General features: G+C 48.4%; 1 protein-coding gene across 2 annotated transcripts in view; it reads left to right on the plus strand.

Moving 5' to 3' along the window:
• The window catches only part of LNPK (lunapark, ER junction formation factor), a 1074215-nt gene that overhangs the window by 400315 nt on the left and 653437 nt on the right, over positions 1-20463 (plus strand). For both annotated transcript variants that reach the window (XM_069616137.1, XM_069616138.1), the window contains exon 5: positions 15933-15991. In XM_069616137.1, the coding sequence (XP_069472238.1) occupies positions 15933-15991 (59 nt within the window). The remainder of the gene's footprint in view (positions 1-15932; positions 15992-20463) is intronic.

Here is a 20463-nt window from a genome sequence, read left to right on the forward strand (position 1 = left end):
GCTGTGGATCTTGAGGGTAGGTCAGGATTGTTGATGTGCAGGTGCTTTAATAGTTTCTGGAATGTAAACAAACAGGCTATCCTCTGTCCTCATTTGTCTTGCGCCTTTTAATGTGTGGCTGTGTGGTGACTGGGATGGTTGTCACTTGGATCGGGCTTTGCTCCTGTGGGCACCTCCTGGCACTTGCCTACCTACACTTGAGTTTCATTTGTAGTTTGCAGGTAGGGGTTGTATTCATAAATGGTTTGGTTTCGCATTGTGCAGTTGGTTTGATTAGTTAATATTATTTTGACGTGTACCAAAACACACAATTGAAACAGCATTTAATTAGCCTCCATTTTATTTCTTACAATTAATGCATCTAACTGGGCCCTCCATAATGCACAAACTGACGCTAGTGCTTAATTCTTCTTTAAACGTAGTTAATGCAACTGGCCTTGTGAAAACCCTTGGCTGGAATGCATGTGTGCTGAACAACCACGTAAAGGCTTGATGTGGGGGTGCTTATCTACTAGACTGGGAATTCAGATAGCCATGATTCAATGGTTCAAGTTACTGAAGCGATGAAACTAAACCTTCTCTAGGCGCTATATTAATAGGACGTTCTGTACATCTTCTTATTTAAGGTTAGTGTTTATCCTGCTGCATGAATCAACCCCTTTTCAGACTAGCTCCTTGATGTCTGTGGGAGGTATGTTATTGTCAGGTTCTAGCTAGGGCAGCAGGCACACTAAAACCATACAGCCTGAATGGGGACAGTCCTGTGCTTTATACCAGCATAGCTGAGAAAATATCCGTTATCTAGACACATTATCTGGGCTGTGGTTTTAATACACAGTGCTGACAGTTCATGGCCCATTGCTGTCCCAAGATGCTCTGTTTGTGAAGCAAGTAACGTCCTTTTACCAAGTTAGCTGACAAATGGGTGGGTCTAGCATCCTGACATGCTCATTTAACTTGGGGTCCGTACCCTAGCCACTGCTTCCCTCAAAAGTAAAATGCTATTGCTTGCCTTTTCTGATGACTCTGATAGATGGGACTTAGTGGTTATTGTGTTGAGGCCTCCCCACCCCCTCCAATCCCGGCACATCAAGTTGCTGTCCCTCAAGGAAATGGCATTGAAAATGGCAGTCCCATTGTGATTCGTTAAATTCTTTGACCTAAATGAAAGCTATATCACCCTCCAATTGACTTGGTAGAATGCTCTTAAGGTTCTATAATCAAAATGTTCAGAAACCCTTAAGGAGACACCTTTCTGGATTACTTCTTACACGACCTTGAGTATAGGCATGCTTCAGGAGACTAAGAGTATGATTGCCTGACATCAGTATTAAATTGGCAGTTTCGGCAAGTTACTGATGACGTGAAGTTTGTTCGTTGACTCTGTATCCCTAGGCAGTGTGGTGATGTTAATGGCCCCGAGAGGGTGTTTACATGGTCGCTTCAGTGACTATTCTTGATCTTCTATATTATCCATCTCTGGTAACGTTGGTAATAGGTGAATGTCGCCATTTGAGAGAATTTGAAATACATGTCCTATCAGACCTACGGTCAGCAGAACTTATACCTCAGAGGATATTGTGAAGTTGGTGCCCTAAATACACAGGTGCTAATTACTATTGTGGCAACCCTTGAGGGTCTCCTTACAGTACAGGAAATCCTTTTGGCTATTGAGGATCTCTGCCATCAACTGAAGCCCCAGCCTGGACTTCCTGATCTCCGTTTAAGAGTTAGTCCCTGTATTTTTCTGTTATTATTGGAGGTGTGCTAGGAGGCAGTGGCACTGAGGATCCTACCTCCTTTTTTGGGAGGAGTGAGTATCAGTTTTCACCTGGCAAAGATCCAGCACACTGTTGGTTTTTACAGGCTTCTGTGATGAATCTCAGGGTTTTGCCACCTCTTCCCCAAGGAGAGCCTAAGGAGTGTTGCTAAGCGGGACCTCACAGGAAGAGACTCCCCTCTTGGGGATTAAGACTCCCATTCCGGCAAGGAACTACCTGAAATCCTCTCTTGTGAACCATCTATAACTTCCATGGGCCAGTGAAGTCCATCAGTGCAAGCCACTGTTTGTTATTGTAATATTAGCCCTAACATTCATCGTGAAGAAATGTCTGCCAAAACTACTGAGAAAAAGAAGAGAAATGAGCAAGTAATGCAGAGCCCTCCATGGTCTAAAGCCAACCAAACTGTGACGAAGCCAATACGAGTAAGGGACAATACTCATCGTAGAGAGAGAAAGGAGTTTGATGTTACGCTGGGGAGCACCCAGAACTTGGATATACAAATTGACTTGAGGTGTAGTGTGAAGCCCGCGAAGTTGGAACCTGGTAATAGCTGGGAGCTGCCTATCCTCGAACATGACCTGGCCAGTATGCGTACCGGAGAGGCATGGAGAAAACTGAGATCTGTGTCATGCAGGGGAAGAGAACCCCCAGGAAATGAGATCCGAGGGGGAGGTGGAGTGACCTGGGAAAGATGGACTGTCCAGTCCAAAAACTGCGCTAAGACCGCTGCAGCCATGGCTACGTAGGGCCACACTGAACCAAAAAGAGCCAGCGTGACTGCAGAAGCCGTTCCGACGCCAAGAGCTAGCCCAATCCCGAAGAGAGACCCAGTGACGCTAGCCCGTGAACAAGATGCTTACTGGAGGCTTACTCGTCTCAGTGAAACAATCAGTGGTTATAAGAGTGAGAATAACTACAGGACTCAGTGTACTTGTCCCAGTGAGGGGACAAGTATCATTAAGAAGCAGAATGACCCTAAGAAAGAGAGTTGTACTGGAACCTGTCCCACTAAGCATTGCAAGACCAATTGAGGAACAAATCCCTCACAGTAGTTTGGAATACCTGATTCAGTCCAAAGCGAAAGTCGGCTGATCCGGTCAAGAGCAGATTTGTGTAAAACATGTTTGAGGAGATAAGGACCCTAAGGAATAGAGATTAAGACCCAGGGAAGGGACATTTGGGTCCCTCAAAAATATTGGGGAGAAGGAACCTTACAGAGACACTTCAAGAAGATGCAATCCAAAGGGGTGAGAATGCAAATACAGCAAGGAGAAAAAGTGCATCTCCAAAAGGAAAGTGAGTAGGAGGGTAGCAATGTCCCTGAGACGAACTAAAGGAATTAGTCCAAGAAATAGCCAAGAACTATTTCAAAATCACCTATTGGGTCAAAACAGCCTATCCACGAGAAGTATTCCTCCTGGAGGTCTGTTTTTTCTTAGTGGTAGGGTCAGAATAGATTAGTTTTGAGATGGAGGATAGACTTTACTTTTTTTGGAATTCACTACTGACAAATAGCACACTGGTTGGTTTTGTTAGTAGGGAAACCCATAGAGTAGGCAAACGCAAGCCATTTTCTTATTATTTTAATCACTTGTTGAATATGACACATTACCAGTATCCATGTCTGCTAGTGTTTCCCTTGCGAAGGAGTCTTTCTAGGTTATTGTATCTCCGTAGAGCACATAATCGTGGTGTGGGGTTCAATATTTAGATGGTCCCCACTCTCTACTCATTGACTGCTCCATGCATAAGCTGGGATAATGTAACCTGGTCTTATTGTCTGGCTGAAATGAATGCCCCGGAGATGGGGCTGTATTTTTTGGCAGCTCCATGCTTTGGTCAATGATTCACTCTACTCTTCTGCACATATGCATTGAGAAGGCTGTTGTTCATCTGCCGTCCTTGTGCTCCCTCCTTTCATCCTGAAGCATGGTAGAAGATTATTTATACCCTGTGAACAGTACTGGCTTGGGCGAAGTTCAGTAGAGGGCCTGCCCTTTCCAAGCCTTTTGCACACAAAATGGGTGATAGATTCTCACTCCTCCCATGGATAAAGGTGATGAGAGACTGGGTGGATTTTTGCAGAAAGCAGCCTCGTCTCAGGAGAGACCTTTGTGGCGAGTGTGCATTGCGAGTCCGTTCGGTTTTATTTCTGTGGTTTCAGCTGTAACATTCCTTTTGCAAAATAGCTGCTTGATTATCCTGCTGAACAACAGTACACAATAGTCGTGAAATGCTAAAGGGTGCCAAAATATTCTCTACATCATTATAGCTTGTCATGGGTTGGCAGAAGCCTTCTAATGTTGAAATGTTGAAACCTGGGAAAGGGGCTTCAGCAGTGGAGTCTTTCATTTATTTCTGCTTGGCTCCTGTGGTGATATGATGGTCATTGCTCTTGCCCTGGGACAAAGCTACGTTTGAGGGGATTTGTTCCTCCGACGTATTCGACATCTATGACAGGTAATCACCACAGCTGTGCTGCTTTGGAAACATTTTTGGCGTCTGCATCCTGCGTCGATGACGTCGATACGCTGTCCTCAAGGGCCTCTGTCGAGCTGACATCACCGGATGTTATAAGTAGGACGCACGACGCCCGTATCCTCAGTTCCGTTTGTTCCGCGAACATGTTCACTTTGAATTTGGTTGTGAAGATATCATGTCTTCTTCTTCTACCCCGCGGTTGGGATTCAAGAAGTGTCGGGACTGCGGTTCCAAGATGTCGCTTACGGTCCCGCATGATGTCTGCCTCTGGTGCCTCGGCGAGGACCACGCCACGGATGACTGCGACGATTGCCAGTCTTTGACATCGAAGGCCTTGCGGGAGTGGAAGGAGAAGCTATCTGTAGGTAGGTTTTCCAAACCCCGAAAGTCGAAATCCGCTGGCCTTTCGACCGACGATTCGAGGGGCGACTCTCTGCGTCGGCGTAAGTCCAGGGGGTCGCGGTCACGGAGTGGTTCCTGCCATTCCTCTGCCTATTCTAGGCAATCTCGGAAGCGCCGTCACAGGTCCCCTTCCCGGTCCTCGTCCGAGGACTGAGCCAGACGGCGGGTAGCTTGTCCTACCAAGCATTCCTCTCCTGTGGAATGGGATGCATTTTGTAAGGAAATGATGGCGATTTTCGAATCGCAGGGCTCTGTTCCGTCCGCGCCTTCGAGAGAAGCCGGAAAGGAACGCGCTAGGGCCACCGCTCGCACGCCTTCAGACTCGGGCGGTCGGCGCAATCATCGGGAGCCATTGAGGTCCCGATCGGACAAGGTAGATTGCTCTAGCCATGCCCGCTCCATGTCCCGGTCCTCGACGCCCTCAAGACCGTCAGAGCCTGTGAGGTCTTCTAAGAAGACGTCGGCACCATGTCCGTCGAGGGACTCTCTCGAGGCTCCGCCTCTGAGGAAGTCATCGACGCCAGCGGCCCCGAGGCCGTCGAAGGACCCCCTCGGTGCACTGCCCTCGAGGCCGGTGTCAAAGCCATCGGCGCCGCGCTCGACGTCGATGTCGAAGTCCTCGACGCCTTTTGTGGAGGCTTTACCGGAGGTATCCCATGCATCGGTGGAAACTCAGAGGAAGGCCTTGAAGTCAGTGAGGCCTGTATTTGAACCTTTTTCTGTGCCTTCATCCAGGGATTTATTCCAGCCTCTGGATTACATCTCTGAGGTGGATGAAGGGTCTGATGAAGGTTTGGTTCCTGATGAGGTTCCTGACAAACTCTTGTCTGGTCATAGCCAGTTGGAAGACTGGAGTTTTTGCATGACGCGCTTTGGTCTGGACACCTCTCCAGAGGTTGAGTTTCGTAGGCCTGAGCCTGGCACGCACGCCGAGTCTTCATACCGGTATCTCATGTCGAGGGTGACGGAGTACTTGGGGTAGTCTGCGCCACCAGTGGATTTTCTGCAGGATGACCTGACAGATCTCCTTGACCAAGGTCCACCCACTGACCCGGTGCTGCCATTTCATATGGCTTTACAGAGAAGGGTGGCAGCGGCTTGGACTGCTCCGGGGAGTCTCCCGGGAGTGAGCAAGTCGTTGCCAAAAAAATACCGTCCAGCCAGTAGAGACCCCTGCTACTTGACGACGCACCCCACTCTGGAGAGTTTGGTGGTGCAGGCGGCTATGGCCCCGGCAAAGCAGGCGTCATACCCTTACCATCCCTCCTGATAGGGACGATAAACGTTTTGATGGCTGGGCGGAGAAAGTGTTTTCTTCAGGGGGTATGGCTTTACAGGCAGCCAATTCTGTGTGTGTTTCACTCACACTCTGTGGAATTGTGGGTCTTTGGCGGCTGAACATATTCCCGAAGGGGAGGAAAGGGATGGTTTTCTTGCCCTCGTTCAGGATGGCAAGGATGCCAGGTGTGAATCTGTTCAGTCGTGTCTGGACATGGCAGACTGTGTCAACCGGTCCATGGCAGCGAGCACCGTGATGTGCAGATTTGCGTGGTTGCGGAAGTCGGGTTTGTTCCCGACGTACATGCCCGGCTTCTCAACATGCCCTTTGATGGTGAACATCTTTTTGGCAGCAAGGCTGACGAGAGCCCTGAGAGGTTGCAGACCTCCAAAGCTGCAGCCAAGTCGTTGATCGCTGCAGTCCGCCAACCTCAGCCTTTTCGTCCTAGGGGACAGCAATGGAGGGGAGGTTCCTTTCGATACTACTCTTCTTTTGGTAGATCGAGGGGAGCGGCCAGTCAAAGGGGCCAACGTAGGAGTACCAGAGGTGGAAAACAAGGTACTCGAGGTGCCAAAGCCGCTCGGGCAGTTGCCTCTTTGCCCTCAGCCACTGCCGCAGCTGCTTCAGCACAGTCATGAGGCCATGTCCCATGGTTCGCCAGTTGGGGGAAGGCTGGTGCAGCATCTTGTAGAATGGCGTGCCATTACTTCAGATGTGCGGGTTCTGGAGATCATAGCCCACAGCTTCACGACAATCCACCAGGGAATCTCTTTGAAGAGTCCGGATCTGCTCCTTGCGCAGGGAATCAAATCCCTGCTGGAGAAAGGCGCCATAGAACTGGTGCCTGTAGCGGAGAGGAACAAGGGATGGTATTCCCCATATTTTTTGATCCCGAAAAAAGACGGGGGATTGAGACCCATCATAGACTTGCATGGTTTGAACAAGCTCCTCAGGAAGGAGAAGTTCAAGATGGTTACTCTTTCTCAAGTGCTCCAGGCCCTTCAACTTCAGGACTGGTTGGTGTCTCTCGACCTCAAGGACTCTTACTTTCATGTGCCGATTCATCCCAAGCACAAGAAGTACCTGAGGTTTGCGGTTGGCGACTCGCATTTTCAGTTTCGGGTCCTGCCGTTTGGATTGACCTCTGCCCTGAGGGTCTTCACCAAGCTTGTGGTGGTGGTGGCAGCGTATCTCAGGAAAGGGGGGATTCCCCTCTACCCCTACCTGGATGATTGGTTGATCAGTTAAGTCCCACTTAACACCTACCCAGCGGCTCCAGGACATTGGAGCAGTGCTCGACACCTCTCTGGGGCAGTGTTCACCGCCCCAGGTGAGGGCTCATCACATTCTGCAGATGGTGGACAAGTTTCAACGTGCCCAGAGTCTCCCGGCGTTTGAGTTCTTGAGGTTGCTCGGCCTCATGGCATCCTGCATTCTTCTGGTGCCAGAGGCCAGGCTGCGGATGAGATCTTTGCAGTGGGCTCTCAAGATGCAGTGGTTGCAGGCTTCCGGCAGGATGTCGGATCCAGTTCAGGTGCCGCCCTCGGTCGCCCAGGATCTTCTGTGGTGGGCCGTCAAAGGCAATCTGATGAAAGGGGCTCCATTTTGGCTACCCTGAGTTGACAGTCAGCAGTAGTTGGTCTCCGTTGGAGTCCAGACTCCATATCAATCTGTTGGAGCTGAGGGCCATCAGGCTTGCCCTGAAGGCTTTTATGCCGGCTGTGCGGAGAAAGAGTGTCCTGATCCTGACGGACAACACAGTGGCCATGCACTACCTCAACAAAAAGGGGGGGGCAGGGTCACTTCCTCTGTGCAGGGAGGCGATGCAGCTCGAGTTCTGGGCCATCCAGCAGGAAGTTTCGATCTCGGCAGTTCATCTGGCCGGAGACGAAAACGTGACGGCGGACGCTCTGAGCAGGCAGAGCACGATCTCTCACGAGTGGGAGTTGGCTCAGGAGATTCTCCTGGAGATCTTCACCCTTTGGGGGACCCCTCAAGTGGATCTCTTCGCCTCCAGTGTCAACCGGAAGTGCTAAAGGTTTTGCTCGCGTGAATTTCCTCCAAAAGGAGCCTTAGGAGACCTGTTCGTGGTGGAGTGGTCATTCCCGCTGCTGTACGCGTTTCCTCCAGTCCCCGTCATCCCGCAAGTGCTGCGGAGGTTACGGAAGTTCGGTTCCCGGATGATCCTCATTGCTCCGGCGTGGGCTCGGAGGACGTGGTACCCGGACCTTCTCGACTTGTCCATCTGCCCTCCGTGTCGTCTTCCCTACCGAGACGATCTGCTCTCACGGGAGGGGGGGTCAGGTTCTCCATTCAGAGGTCAGATCCCTCAACCTTCACGCTTGGCTTCTGAAAGGTTGAGGTATAGGGATTGGGACCTCCCTGAAGACGTGATGGAGGTGTTGCTTTCGGCCCGAAGGCCAGCAACATAGTCTCTGTACCGTTGCCGTTGGCGTAAGTTCTGCGACTGGTGCAGAGTTCAGAATGTGGATCCTTTTGCATGTGACATCCCCATGGTTCTGTCCTTTTTACTTTCTTTGGCCCACAGGGGCTTGCAAGTGGGTACCATTAAAGGTTACCTGGCGGCGCTGTCCATCTTTAAGCGCTCGTCTGAAGAGTGTTCTTACTTTAAAATCCCTTTAATTTCTCAGTTTCTGAAAGGGCTCACTAATGTGTTCCCTCCGTCACCTTTCCTGGTGCCCGGTTGGGATTTAAACCTTGTTAAGTTTCTTATGGGTGCTCCGTTTGAGCCTTTACATTCTTGCCCTTTGAGGCTGTTAACTCTGAAAACTGTGTTTTTAGTTGCGGTTACTTCCGCTCGCAGAGTGAGTGAGTTACAGGCACTTTCAGTTAAGCCACCCTTCACTGTATTTCACAAGGACAGGGTTGTCCTTAGAGTTCGTCCTTCTTTTCTTCCGAAGGTAGTGACGGAATTTCATTTGGCCCTGAAGGTTGTTCTTCCGGCATTCTATCCTCCTCCGCATCCTGGTAAGGAAGAGGAGAGGCTCCATAGGCTTGATCCTAGGAGAGCTTTAAGCTTTCATGTTTCACGCATGTCCCGGGTTAGAGTGGACAATCAACTCTTTATTGGTTACGCTGGAAAGCGTTTGGGGCAAGCTGTGACGAAACAGACTTTGTCTCGCTGGATTATTTTGGCCATCTCGGAGTGCTACCGCTTGGCGGGTAAGGACCCACCGGCTGGCTTGCGGGCCCATTCTACCAGGGGTATGGCTGCGTCTACTGCCCTGCAGAGGGGTGTTCCTATTCGCAACATCTGTGATGCAGCCACCTGGGCTTCAGTACATACATTTGTACGTCACTATTCCCTCGATTCCATCCGAGCACAGGATCTGGCCTTTGGCAAGGCGGTCCTTTGCTCTGCTATTTGATTGGCTATTCTAAATTTTGATTCTAAATTCTTTCCCTCCTCCTTGCTCTGGTACTGCTTTGGGAGTCTGTCATAGATATGGAATACGTCGGAGGACCCAATCCCCTCGAAGAACAAGTTTCTTTCTTACCTGGTAACGTTCTTTCGATGGGATGGTCCGACAACATATTCCATATCGCTCCCGCCCTGCCTTCCCCGCTGCAGAATTTCTTTTGCGATTGCAGCTTACGTTCCGCAAGGCTTTGTGTCTGACTGGCAGTTGACTAGTGTCACACGTTCTGGGGGAAAAAACTACAACTGAGGCTACGGGCGTCGTGCGTCCTACTTATCACATCGGATGACGTCGGACGTCGGAGGAGGCCCTCGACGACGGCGCATCGACGTCATCGACGCAGGACGCAGACGCCGAAAAAAGTTTCCGAAGCAGCACAGCTGTGGTGATTACATGTCATAGATATGGAATACGTCGTCGGACCATCCCATCGAAAGAATGTTACCAGGTAAGAAAGTAACTTGTTCATCTCACACGTGTCCCGGGTCAGAGTGGAGGATCAGCTCTTTGTAGGATACGCTGGAAGGCGTTTGGGTGAAGCTGTTACTAAGCAGACCTTGTCCAGATGGATTATCTTGACCATCTTGGAATGCTACCGTCTGGCGGGTAAGGACCCTCCGGTAGGCTTGAGGGCCCATTCTACTAGGGGTGTGGCTGCCTCCACTGTTCTGCTGAGGGGTGTTCCCATTCGTAACATTTGTGAAGCAGCCACATGGGCCTCTGTCCATACTTTTGTAAAACATTACTCCCTGGACTCTTTCCACGGGCAAGACTTAGCCTTTGGTAAGGCGGTCCTCTATTCTGCAATTTGATTGGGCATTCTAAATTTCTAGATTCTTTTCCCACCTCCATACGTTGGTACTGCTTTGGGAGTCTGTCCTAGATGTGGAATATGTCGGAAGAACAAATCCCCTCGAAGAACAAGTTAATTTCTTACCTGGTAACGTTCTTTCGATGGGATGTTCCGACAATGTATTCCACATCGTACCCTCCCAGCCTGCCCCTCTACAGAATTTCTTATGCGATTGCAGCTTACGTTTCCGCAAGGCTTTCTGTAGTCAATCTGGCAGAAGATTGGTGCCACACGTTCTTGGGAAAAAACTACAACTGAGGCTACGGGCGTCGTGCGTCCTACTTATAACGTTCAGTGATGTCGGCTCGACGGAGGCCCTCGAGGACGGCGTATTGACGCAGACAATTTTTCCGATGCAGCACAGCTGTGGTGATTACCTGTCATAGATGTGGAACACGTCGTCGGAACATCCCATCGAAAGAACGTTACCAGGTAAGAAAGTAATTGTTCTTTTCTATGTTTTGGGACTGTGACTACTTTCTTTTACCAAATACATGATGAGAAGAGAGTGGTCATTGAGGCTGTAGCCACTGTGGTGTCTACTTGGGAAGTTATCCTATTTGTGCAACAATATACTTGCATGTTTGTGCCTACGCCTCATAAGCTAAGTAATGTATTGCAAGAACCTTGAATAACATTGCCTGTGTCTCAACTGATATTGATGTAATTGATCACTCTTGTTTAGTTATTGTGAAGAATTATTCTGAAACTGTAATTTGGGCAGCACTTCTAGGGCATTTGGGATCTGGTTTGCCTGCATTTACATTCTGTTCAAACATCCCTTTCTAATGTCTGCACCCGGTAGAGTCCACATAAGGGTTCTAATGTTTAGTACTGCTCCTCTGAGTATGTCATTCTGATAATTTGCATGTATCAAATTGGTTTAGATTGAGTGCTTCACATATTTTGTTGTAATGTATGTGTTTACACTGGTTACAGTGCTCCAAATAAAAATAATTTGGAAGAAGAGCTTGTCTAAAAAATGGAAACTAAAGACCTTGAGTCTCAAATGTGCAAAAAGTAACAGGTTAAATACTGCAGAGCCAGCATGTTCCTCTCTTTTTAAAGTGCAGCTCCCAGAGCCATCATGTGAGCTTGGCAGCACTCCTCCCAGCATAGTGTTACTCTCTCAAAAAGCTTCCTCCTTATAAAATATTCTTCCACCATGTGTTCTCTGCATGTCTGGCAGGTGCCTCTGCCTCAAATATTCAATAATTTGCTCTGGCTAAAGCAGTCCTCAATTTTGAGAGATTCAAGGTCTTGCTATGGTTGGAGGCATTGAGGTCAAAGGGTTGTACTGGGAGTTTCGGTCTGCCAAAGGTCAGATTTGTAGGACTGTAGTTTTATTGTGAACATATTCTGGACAAATACTGTGTATGAGCAGGATTCCCAAGCTTGAGCTAAAATTCTATTCCTCTTGGCTGCATTCACTAAATGTTTGATGATAAAAGCCTTAAGCTAAATCTTGCATTTTAATGAAATACCTACCTTAAACTTAACTCATCCAAGACCGAATTCATCCTCATCTTTCCTCCCACTAAACTTTTCCAACAATGGCTCAATGATATATGCTTAAAAGGATTTGATCCGCAACACTCTGATTCTGCAAAATCCTTAATCTTCACCATTGACAGTGTCCTTCCAAAAACACAAGGCTCGAAGGCCCAAACTGCGTGTCTCCAAATTGCCACCATTCTCATAATCAAACCCTTCATCCCGCTGCAGGACTTTGTTACTGGAATGCAGGTACTTGCTGTCTTGCACATAATTGGGGGAACTGCTCTCCTGACAGTGCTCCAGCTGCTCACGTGGGTCCCTTAAAAGCAGTCCACCACTCTGCAGCGCGTCATATTATGGTTGTGTGGAAATGTTACCGAATCGCCTCTGTCCTACACGAAATGCATGGATTTCCTCTCCAGGCCAGAATACTGTTGAAGACTGCATCTATGGTATGGTAATTTTTATTTGTAAAGTGCCTATACACAAGGCAAGTGTTTCGGAGCGCTCAAGGAGGGAGGGACCAGGCGGGAAAACAGTGATTCAGAGCCCTTGAGTTTCTGAACGATAACCAGTCTGCCTAGGCATAGTAAGTGCCTGTAATACAATTAACACTGTAGATAAAAACAAATTGGTCAGACAACGATTCTGCAGTTTTTCCAAAAGGGTAGAGGCGCCACAATGCAGGAGGAGAGACGGGGAGGAATAGATAATCTTCAAGGCATGGTACTACGATCAGATAGTGCAAGTGCACAAACGGTACAGGAGAGGGGATGGGGGTAGGACAATGGCAGGGGAATCCAGATTGCAGTTCTTTTCTGGATAAATTGCAGAAGGTGCAGAGCAGAGGCAGGGAGGTTGAGAAAGAGTCTGTTGCAGTAGTCCAGCATTGAGAGAACCAGGGCTCTGGAGACAGTGAGCTTCTGGGGGACGGTGAGAAAACGAAGATTACCTCTCAGGAGGTGCAGCTGGTAATTGGACTTTTTAGAAATGTCCGAAATGTGAGTGGAGAAGAAGAGAGTTGAGTCGAAGATGACACCAAGAAGGTTATTTGCCTCGCATGTGGGTGCGGGCGCAGGGCCAAGGGAGGCTGGCCAGAGTGAGAGTGGGAGTCCCAATGCAAACGATCCGTCTTTCTGGCGTTGAGGCAGAGGTCGTTTGCAGCAGACCATGACTGAATTGCAGACAGACGGTTCGATATGAGCGAGGTAGAAGAGGTGGCTCAGGGTAGCTTGAAGGAGAGTTGCACGTCATCCGTATAACACTGGAATTTAGAGCTGAACTGGCAATCTCACGTGCCATGGCAGCCATGTAGACCATGAAGAAAAAGGCTGAAAAGTTAGAGCCCTGGGGGGCGCTGCAGGTTGAAGGAGTGATAGTGGAGAGAAAGGGCCCAAGATCCACCTGGGATGGGCGGTTGGACAGGAAGGAGATTAACCACGCCAGAGCCTGACCAGTGATTTCCAGTGTGTCACGGGGTGTCATGGAGACGTTTACCATGTCAAAGGCAGAGGAGAGGTCAAGAAGAATGAGGACAGAGGGAGTGTTCGTGTCAAGATTTGAGAGCAGGTCTTCACGGGTGTTCAGAAGAGCAGTTTCCGTGCCTCTGGATGCTCTGAAGCCAGACTGATGGCCGTGGACTCAACCAGCAGATTCAGTGTGGAAGGTGAGCTAAGAGATAGCCAGCTTCTCCAGGGGTTTGCCCAGGAAAGGTTTGATAGAGATGGGGGCGGTAGTTTGCCAGAATGGAGGGCTCAGCAGAGGGTTTCCTAAGCAGAGGGTGCACAAGGGAGTGCTTAAGAGACGATGGGAAAACTCCAGTGCCGAAAGAGTGATTGCAGAGATCAACCAAGGCTGGAGCGAGAGAGTCAATGTTGTCCTTAATGGTTGGTTTTGGAGGGGCAGGGGTCCACCTGTTTAAACAAGGCCTTCATAGACCGGACTTGTCTGGCGACCTCATCAGGTGTGATGGGAGTGAGAGAAGGGAGAAGTGGAGGAGGGGCAGAGGGAGGCTCTAGGGGTGTTGGTGTAAGATGTGGTGTGGAAGTGAGAGAGGGAATTATGTCATGGATTTTTGCGGTGAAGTGCGAAGCCAGGGCCGAGCAAAGCTCTAGGTTGGGTGTGACAGAAGAGGAGACTGCTGCAGGATTGGCCAGTTCCTTGCAGACTTTCAAAGGTTTGGCCGTGTTAGATGCCGCGGAGATGCAGGCTAGGATAAAGACTTTTCCTGGTGCGGATGCAGAGTCGATATTACCTTTGAAGCATGTGGCAGGCCAGTTTGTCAGAGGGTCCGCCTGACGCAGTCTATTTCCGTTCAGCTGCCCTACACTTGGCAGCCAGATCAGAGTCGTACCAAGCGTTGCGCTTTTTGGAAGGCTCCAGTCGGACCCTCATGACGGGGCAAGAATGTCAAGGGTGTTGGTGATTGAGGTTAGCGAGGGCTGTGTCCAGGTGGTGGTCAACCGCAGGAGTAGGGGGCGGAGATTAGGTGGAGGCAAAGCCAGCCGCTGTTACTCTTTTCATGGGTCTGGTGACTTTGAACCCGCGTGGCCGCACCAGGATGTAAGGGGCAGGAGAGCTTTAAGTTTGAGGAGAGAAGAGTGGTCCGTCCAAGAGAGAAGTAGTGAGAGGGATAGAGAGAGGGATGTCTTTAGACAGGAGGGCATCCAAAAGTGTGTAAGATAGAGAGGGAGTTGCAGAAGTTTCAGAAAGGTCCCGAGGAGTCAGAGAGTCCAGATGGATGTTGAGGTCACCCAACAGGAGTAGTTGAGAAGAGGAGAGTAGAGAGGAGGCCAGGTCAGTCCATTCCGAGAGGAAGAGAGTGGATTTCCCTGGTGGCGGATAGAAGGTGGCCATAAGGAGGGACGGTATAGGAGAGAGTGAGCCTGCAGACCAGGCATTCGAAAGAGGAGTAGGCCTGAATGGGGATAATGGACACCGGTATCCATTCTGGGAACATCAATGCCACTCCCCCTCCTGACCCCTTCGGCCTGGGTACAGAGATTGAGAGTAGCACAAGAGCGTACCCTGCAGCTAAGCTCTGCATATCTGGTGGCACATGCTTCTTGCACAGTAAATCAACCAACTGGATTGAAAACTCGTCTGCAAAGAGAGGAACTGCAAACAATCATTCTCTTGCCACACACCCACCGGAACACGATCCTGTGCCGGCTTGGTAAGCCCCCCCCCGCAAATTCTTCAATTCACAAATCTCTCAAAACTTCACTTTTTCAGCACCTGACCAAGGACTAATCCCAGTGAACAACAGACTGGCGCACAGATTGCAAGTTGAAGTACTGCGATACTGTTAAGAGATGCCAGCCCAAACCCTGGCTACAAACGTCCTGTACATGGCTCAGCTGCTCTCGAGCTAGGATTGCGCTTTAAACAATAAGTAACACAAAATAAAATTCTAGGCTTGCTAGCAAAAGCATAATTCAATTAGAATGCAAACACCTTTCTATTGCTGCCTGCATTGTTTCAGAACTAGATGACTGTTAAACTCGTTATAGCATTCATTGTCTCAAATGCCATGTGTTCTGTGAAAAGCAGACTGTGTTAGCATGGCTAGGGCCATTTAAAACAATTCTAAAAAGCTACAGTATACACATTCTGTTTGGAAATCCTAGCACCAATGTGGTGGGCAACATCAAAATACTAAAGTGTAGTATATGTAACAGTTTAGTATGCTATTCCAAAAATACTTGTAAAACCGTATATTCGGTACTCCAAACCTGGGTTATCCCCATGTATTTGTCATATCCATGTCCTGAAGCCTTTTTGTGATTTTAGGACTGTTTTGAAACCTGGATTCTGGACCTAAAGCTTAGCTACCCTTGCATGTGGCACAAAATGTTACCCTAGATACATTAAGAGTTTGAATAGTAGAACTATTAGACCACCTTTTCCTCAGATTACAGCTTTTTTAATGATCTTTTTGCTGCCTTTCTTGCGTTTTCAAGGTATGAGAACACGCAAACGCAGGCAGCCGTGTTTCCAGAACACTCAGTCCCGATCAAGAAAATCTACTTTACCAAAGCTCCAAGTAACCATAGTGGGACAGAAGTCTGTCTTGGGTTAACATTTAGTTAACCTAGTAGACTGTAGCCAATAACACTTATACAATCATGATTTTAGAGGTTCAATGTATCAAGTGAGCAAGTTATGTATTTTTGTTCTTTTTTACTCCCTTACAGAGTTTGGATGATCCGAACATTGCTTATAATATGGTTTTCAAAACGGACAGAAAGAAATAGTAAGTTTCTCCATTGTTTTACTTTTCTATGTGTTTGCTGAATTTAAGTTCATGAAGGGAACAAGTTTACAAACCACTAAAGCATCCTTCTGGCAAACATGAATTGCAATACAAACAAGAATAGTTTGAACATAGTATTTGGTTTAGAAAATACCAGGATTTGTACATACATGTAGAAAAGTTGCATAAAATAAGCACAGGTATTGATTCAGAATTAAGAAGCTGTGACACATTCAGAAGCGCTAGGGCTTTGTTCCAATTGCCTTTGGTTTTCTCTTCATTCTGCCCATTTGTGCATAGAGACAGCGTTTGTTTTTTTGAAGGATGAATGTCAAATATTTGTGTGAATAAATAACTTTAAACTGTACCAGGAGATAAATGTGTGTGTTTATGCAGTATTATGGCATTAAAGAATTAACAGTTGCAAATAATGTGTTTCCCCCAAGGGATAGTAGATGCTTAATTATCTTGTTTTAATATTTGTGCATGGCTGTAATTGGCTACTAGGGTTTCCCAAAAGCAGACTTTTTGTTGACCATATGTAGACCCTATTTTGAATTCTAAAAGGGGTCACTGGTTTGCCCCTCCCTCCCCTCAAACCAGTAATTCTCAAGAAGGCAGAATACCTTTTGACAAGCCTAGATGATCTTTGTTAAACAAATCACCCTCGCCAAACCTTGGTGCTTAGCTATAACGCTGCGGAATTCTAACATTTAGTGAACATTAATTTTCCAGTAAGTTGTCTGCAGGGCACACTCTGGATGTGCTGATCTCCTCAGACCTTCCCCTTTCTATCCCTCTCACCACTCCTCTCTCTGGAGTGATCACTTTCTCCTTTATTCCCACCTCACCCTCTCTACCCCTCAGGCCAAGCCAACACCATCACTGCCACCCACCGTTTCGGTCATCTGACCCATGAAGCACTTGTCAGTTGAGGCTTTCGCTGACACTTCCTTATCCTTCCCTCCCCCTCCCTTTGGCTGGCTCACACCCTGACACAGCCCTTTCCATGCTCCACTGTGCTATATATGATGCTCTCGATGTTCTTGCCCCTGTCGTGAAGATCCGCCTGAAGCCCAAAGCCAAGTGCAACTCCTAGTACGACTTAGATCTTGTCTCCCTTACACGCAAGTGCAGGGTGGCTGAGAGGAAATGGCGTGCTTCATGTACATCTGACAAACTGGCCTGCCGACTTCTCCAAAGGCAATACCGGCTCTCTGTCCTCATCAAGAAATGAGCTCACATCCAAGCCCCCGTCTCTGCGGCATCTAACAACTTGGCTGAACTCTTTAAAATCTGCAAGGAACTGGCCAATAGTGCCGCAGTCCCTACCTCTCCTGTCCATTCCCAGGCCCTCTGCACGGCACTGGCTTCTCATTTCATCCTTAAAACTCAGGACATCCTGTCCTCTCTCCCCTCTCTCCCCTTCCTCCCCCCTTCCTTCCTCCCTCTACTCCCTGCTCTTCCTCTGGCCCTTCTTCGGCCACCTTTCCTCCCTCCTTCTCTGCCTTTCCCATGTTCTCCCCAGACCAGGTTTCTAGACAAGTCCAATCTATGAAAGTCTTGTCAAAACAAGTTCATCCCTGTTCCTCCAAAACCATGAAGGACCACATTGACTCCCTGGCTGCTGCCCTGGCTGACTTCTCCAACCACTCCTTTGCCACTGGAGTTTTCCCTTCCCCCCGAGGCACTCCTTTGTGCACCATCTTCTTAAGAAACCCTCTGCTGACCCATCCTGCCCGGGTAACTATAGCCCAAACTCCATCACTCCTTTCCTCAGCAAACTCTTGGAAAAGCTGGCCAGCTCAATCTCCACACTGAATCTGTTGGCTGTCTCCATGATCATCAGTCTGGCTTCAGAGCTGCCAGAAGCACAGAAACTGCGTGCCTGAACATCCGTGAAGACCTGCTCTCCAACCTTGATTCCAACACCCCCTGTGTCCTCATCTTACTTGATCTCTCTTCTGCCTTTGACACGGTCAACCATGCCATCCTGCTCAACTGTCTCTGTGATAACCTGGGGATCAATGGTCAGGCCCTGGTGTGGCTGACAACTTTCCTCTCTGATCGACCCTCCTAGGTTCAACTTGGGTCCATCCTCTCCTCTATCTTTTCCTCTACCTGTGGTGTTCCCCAGGGGTCTAACCTCTCTCCCTGGCTTTTCAACCAATACATGGCACTTGCCCACCGCATTGCCGCGCTCTTCCCCAACTTCCAGTGCTATGCGGATGACACTCGGCTCATTTTCAGGGTGCCCTCAGCCACCTCTTTTCCCTCTCTCATCTCTGACTGCCTGTCCGTCATCCAGGAGTGGTGTGTCGCCAATGATCTCTGCCTTAAAGCCAGTAAGAACGAGATTCTCCTCATCAGCACACCCGCTCCCTCCTTTCTTGTCACACTCTGGCTGGCCTCTCTTGGCCCTCTTCTTGCTCCCACCTTTGAGGCTTAAAGACTTGGGGTCATCTTCGACTCCACACTCCTTCTCTCCTCACATCTGACATCTCTAAGAAGTCACACTACCAGCTGCACCTCCTCAGAGGTATTCTTCCTTTCCTCTCCTTCCCCCAGAAGCTCACTGTCTCCAGAGCTCTGGTTCTCTCTAGGCTGGACTATTGCAACAGCCTATTTCTAAATCTGCCTTCTTCTACTCTCCGCCCTCTGCAACTCATCCAGAACAGGACTGCGATACTTGTCCTTGGCCTCAAGCCCAGGGGTCGTATCTCTCCAGGACTGAAATCTCTGCACTGGCTCCCAGTGACTGCAAGGATTAAGTTCAAAACCCTCTGCATTGTCCACAAGGCTTTCTGGGGCCTGGGGCCTCAATACCTTCACCTCTCTCTTCCTAAATATCTTCCTTCTCGAGCTCTTTGCTCATCCGCCTCCAACTCCCTCAGGGTCAGTCGCTTCTCCAAGCAACGAGTTGGTGGTAGATCTTTCTTCGGCTGGGGCTTCCATCTGGAACAGCCTCCCTGCCTCCCTGAAACTTGAGGAGAATCATCTCCGGTTCTGGAAGCGCCTCAAAACCTTTCTCTTTGCTTCTGCCTATTCTCCTCCTCTCCCCTGCTGACTTTCTGGCTGAAACCGAAACTGCACAGGTTACCTGGCCACCCTCTGATCTCATGCCCGGATCCCCTCCCTCGCCAGTCGCTCACCTGCTCTGCACTCCTGGCAACCCCTGCACTTGGGTACTGTTTTCTGTATCTCTGTATCCCTGCAGTCCTACTATCAGCACTTGACACCCGTTGTCTGCACTTACCCTTGCACTTGCCACCTGTTGGCCATACTTTTACTTATTGTTATTTATTCTTTTATCCCATGTATTGCACTGCCCCCTCCGACTTCCCCCCGCACTCTCCCTCTTCCCCCTTCCCATGCACTTGCGAAATCTGAATGACGCCGGGCCTAGTAGGATCGTTGTCTCTCTTCCCTGTGTTCCCCCTCCCTTGCCTCATCACGCCTTGAAATACTTGTGTGTAGGCGCGTTATAAATGCCATATCATATTTATCCAGAATATGGAATTCACCTTGCAATCGGTAATGTGGCCAACGCAAGAGACTCAAAGGCTTGGGGGCAACTTAACAACCCACCCCAAATAAGATGCACCCAATTATCAATTTTTATTTTGTTTTTTGTTTTTTTTCCTCTCACTCTGCGAAGGACCTAATCTAAGGTTGAGATACAACAATGCCCCTTCTACACTATGGGACAAGTAACAGGATGGTTTGCAATAACAGTGGATTTTATTTCAAATATGGAAGATGTAACGTACTGGTGATCTCCACTCACAATGTAATAGATGTACATATGATGACTGTAGCCAATCGAAGTTTTCCACAATAAGTACATGAATAATAGCCCATAACGCTGGCCTTAACTACTAGGATGATCACTGTAATTGAATCATAATTTATTCCAAACAATCCCTTATTCCCTTTTAATCCACAGGTGGATGATTGTTCAGGCTAATTCATTCAATTCGGCAAAATGCAATGATCATAATGATAGGCAACATGTATTTGAATTTACAAACTCAAACCGATTGAAAACATAAATTGTTTGTGGTAGAATCATGTGCTTAAAATAAATAGCAAAACGACATGGAATCTATTAATCGGTAAATATTTGGTATGGCTGTTAACCTAACGCCCACACCCTTTATTTGTCAGATTTTTAAGAATCCAGAATAAGCACAATTTGTTACATGGCCACCATGTATTCATATTTACTGACTGTGATAATTCAATGTATTCTCTAAAATGTTGTGCTGTTAAAATACACTGTATTCACAAAATATATTCATGGGATACTTGTAGACAATGAACCCTTCTCATGATTTCTTCTTAGTGTGAGAAACCAGAAGGCGTCTCACCCGCTAGTCCTCTGGGATCTGTCATCCAGGTGCCCAGGACACGGCCATCGCTTTTGGATCAAGTTCCTGGGGGTGACCAGTGTGGGAGGATCACCTCGGTGA

This window comes from Ambystoma mexicanum, chromosome 9 (assembly GCF_040938575.1).
Source record: "Ambystoma mexicanum isolate Mex_15411 chromosome 9, UKY_AmexF1_1, whole genome shotgun sequence".
Taxonomy (NCBI): domain Eukaryota; kingdom Metazoa; phylum Chordata; class Amphibia; order Caudata; family Ambystomatidae; genus Ambystoma; species Ambystoma mexicanum.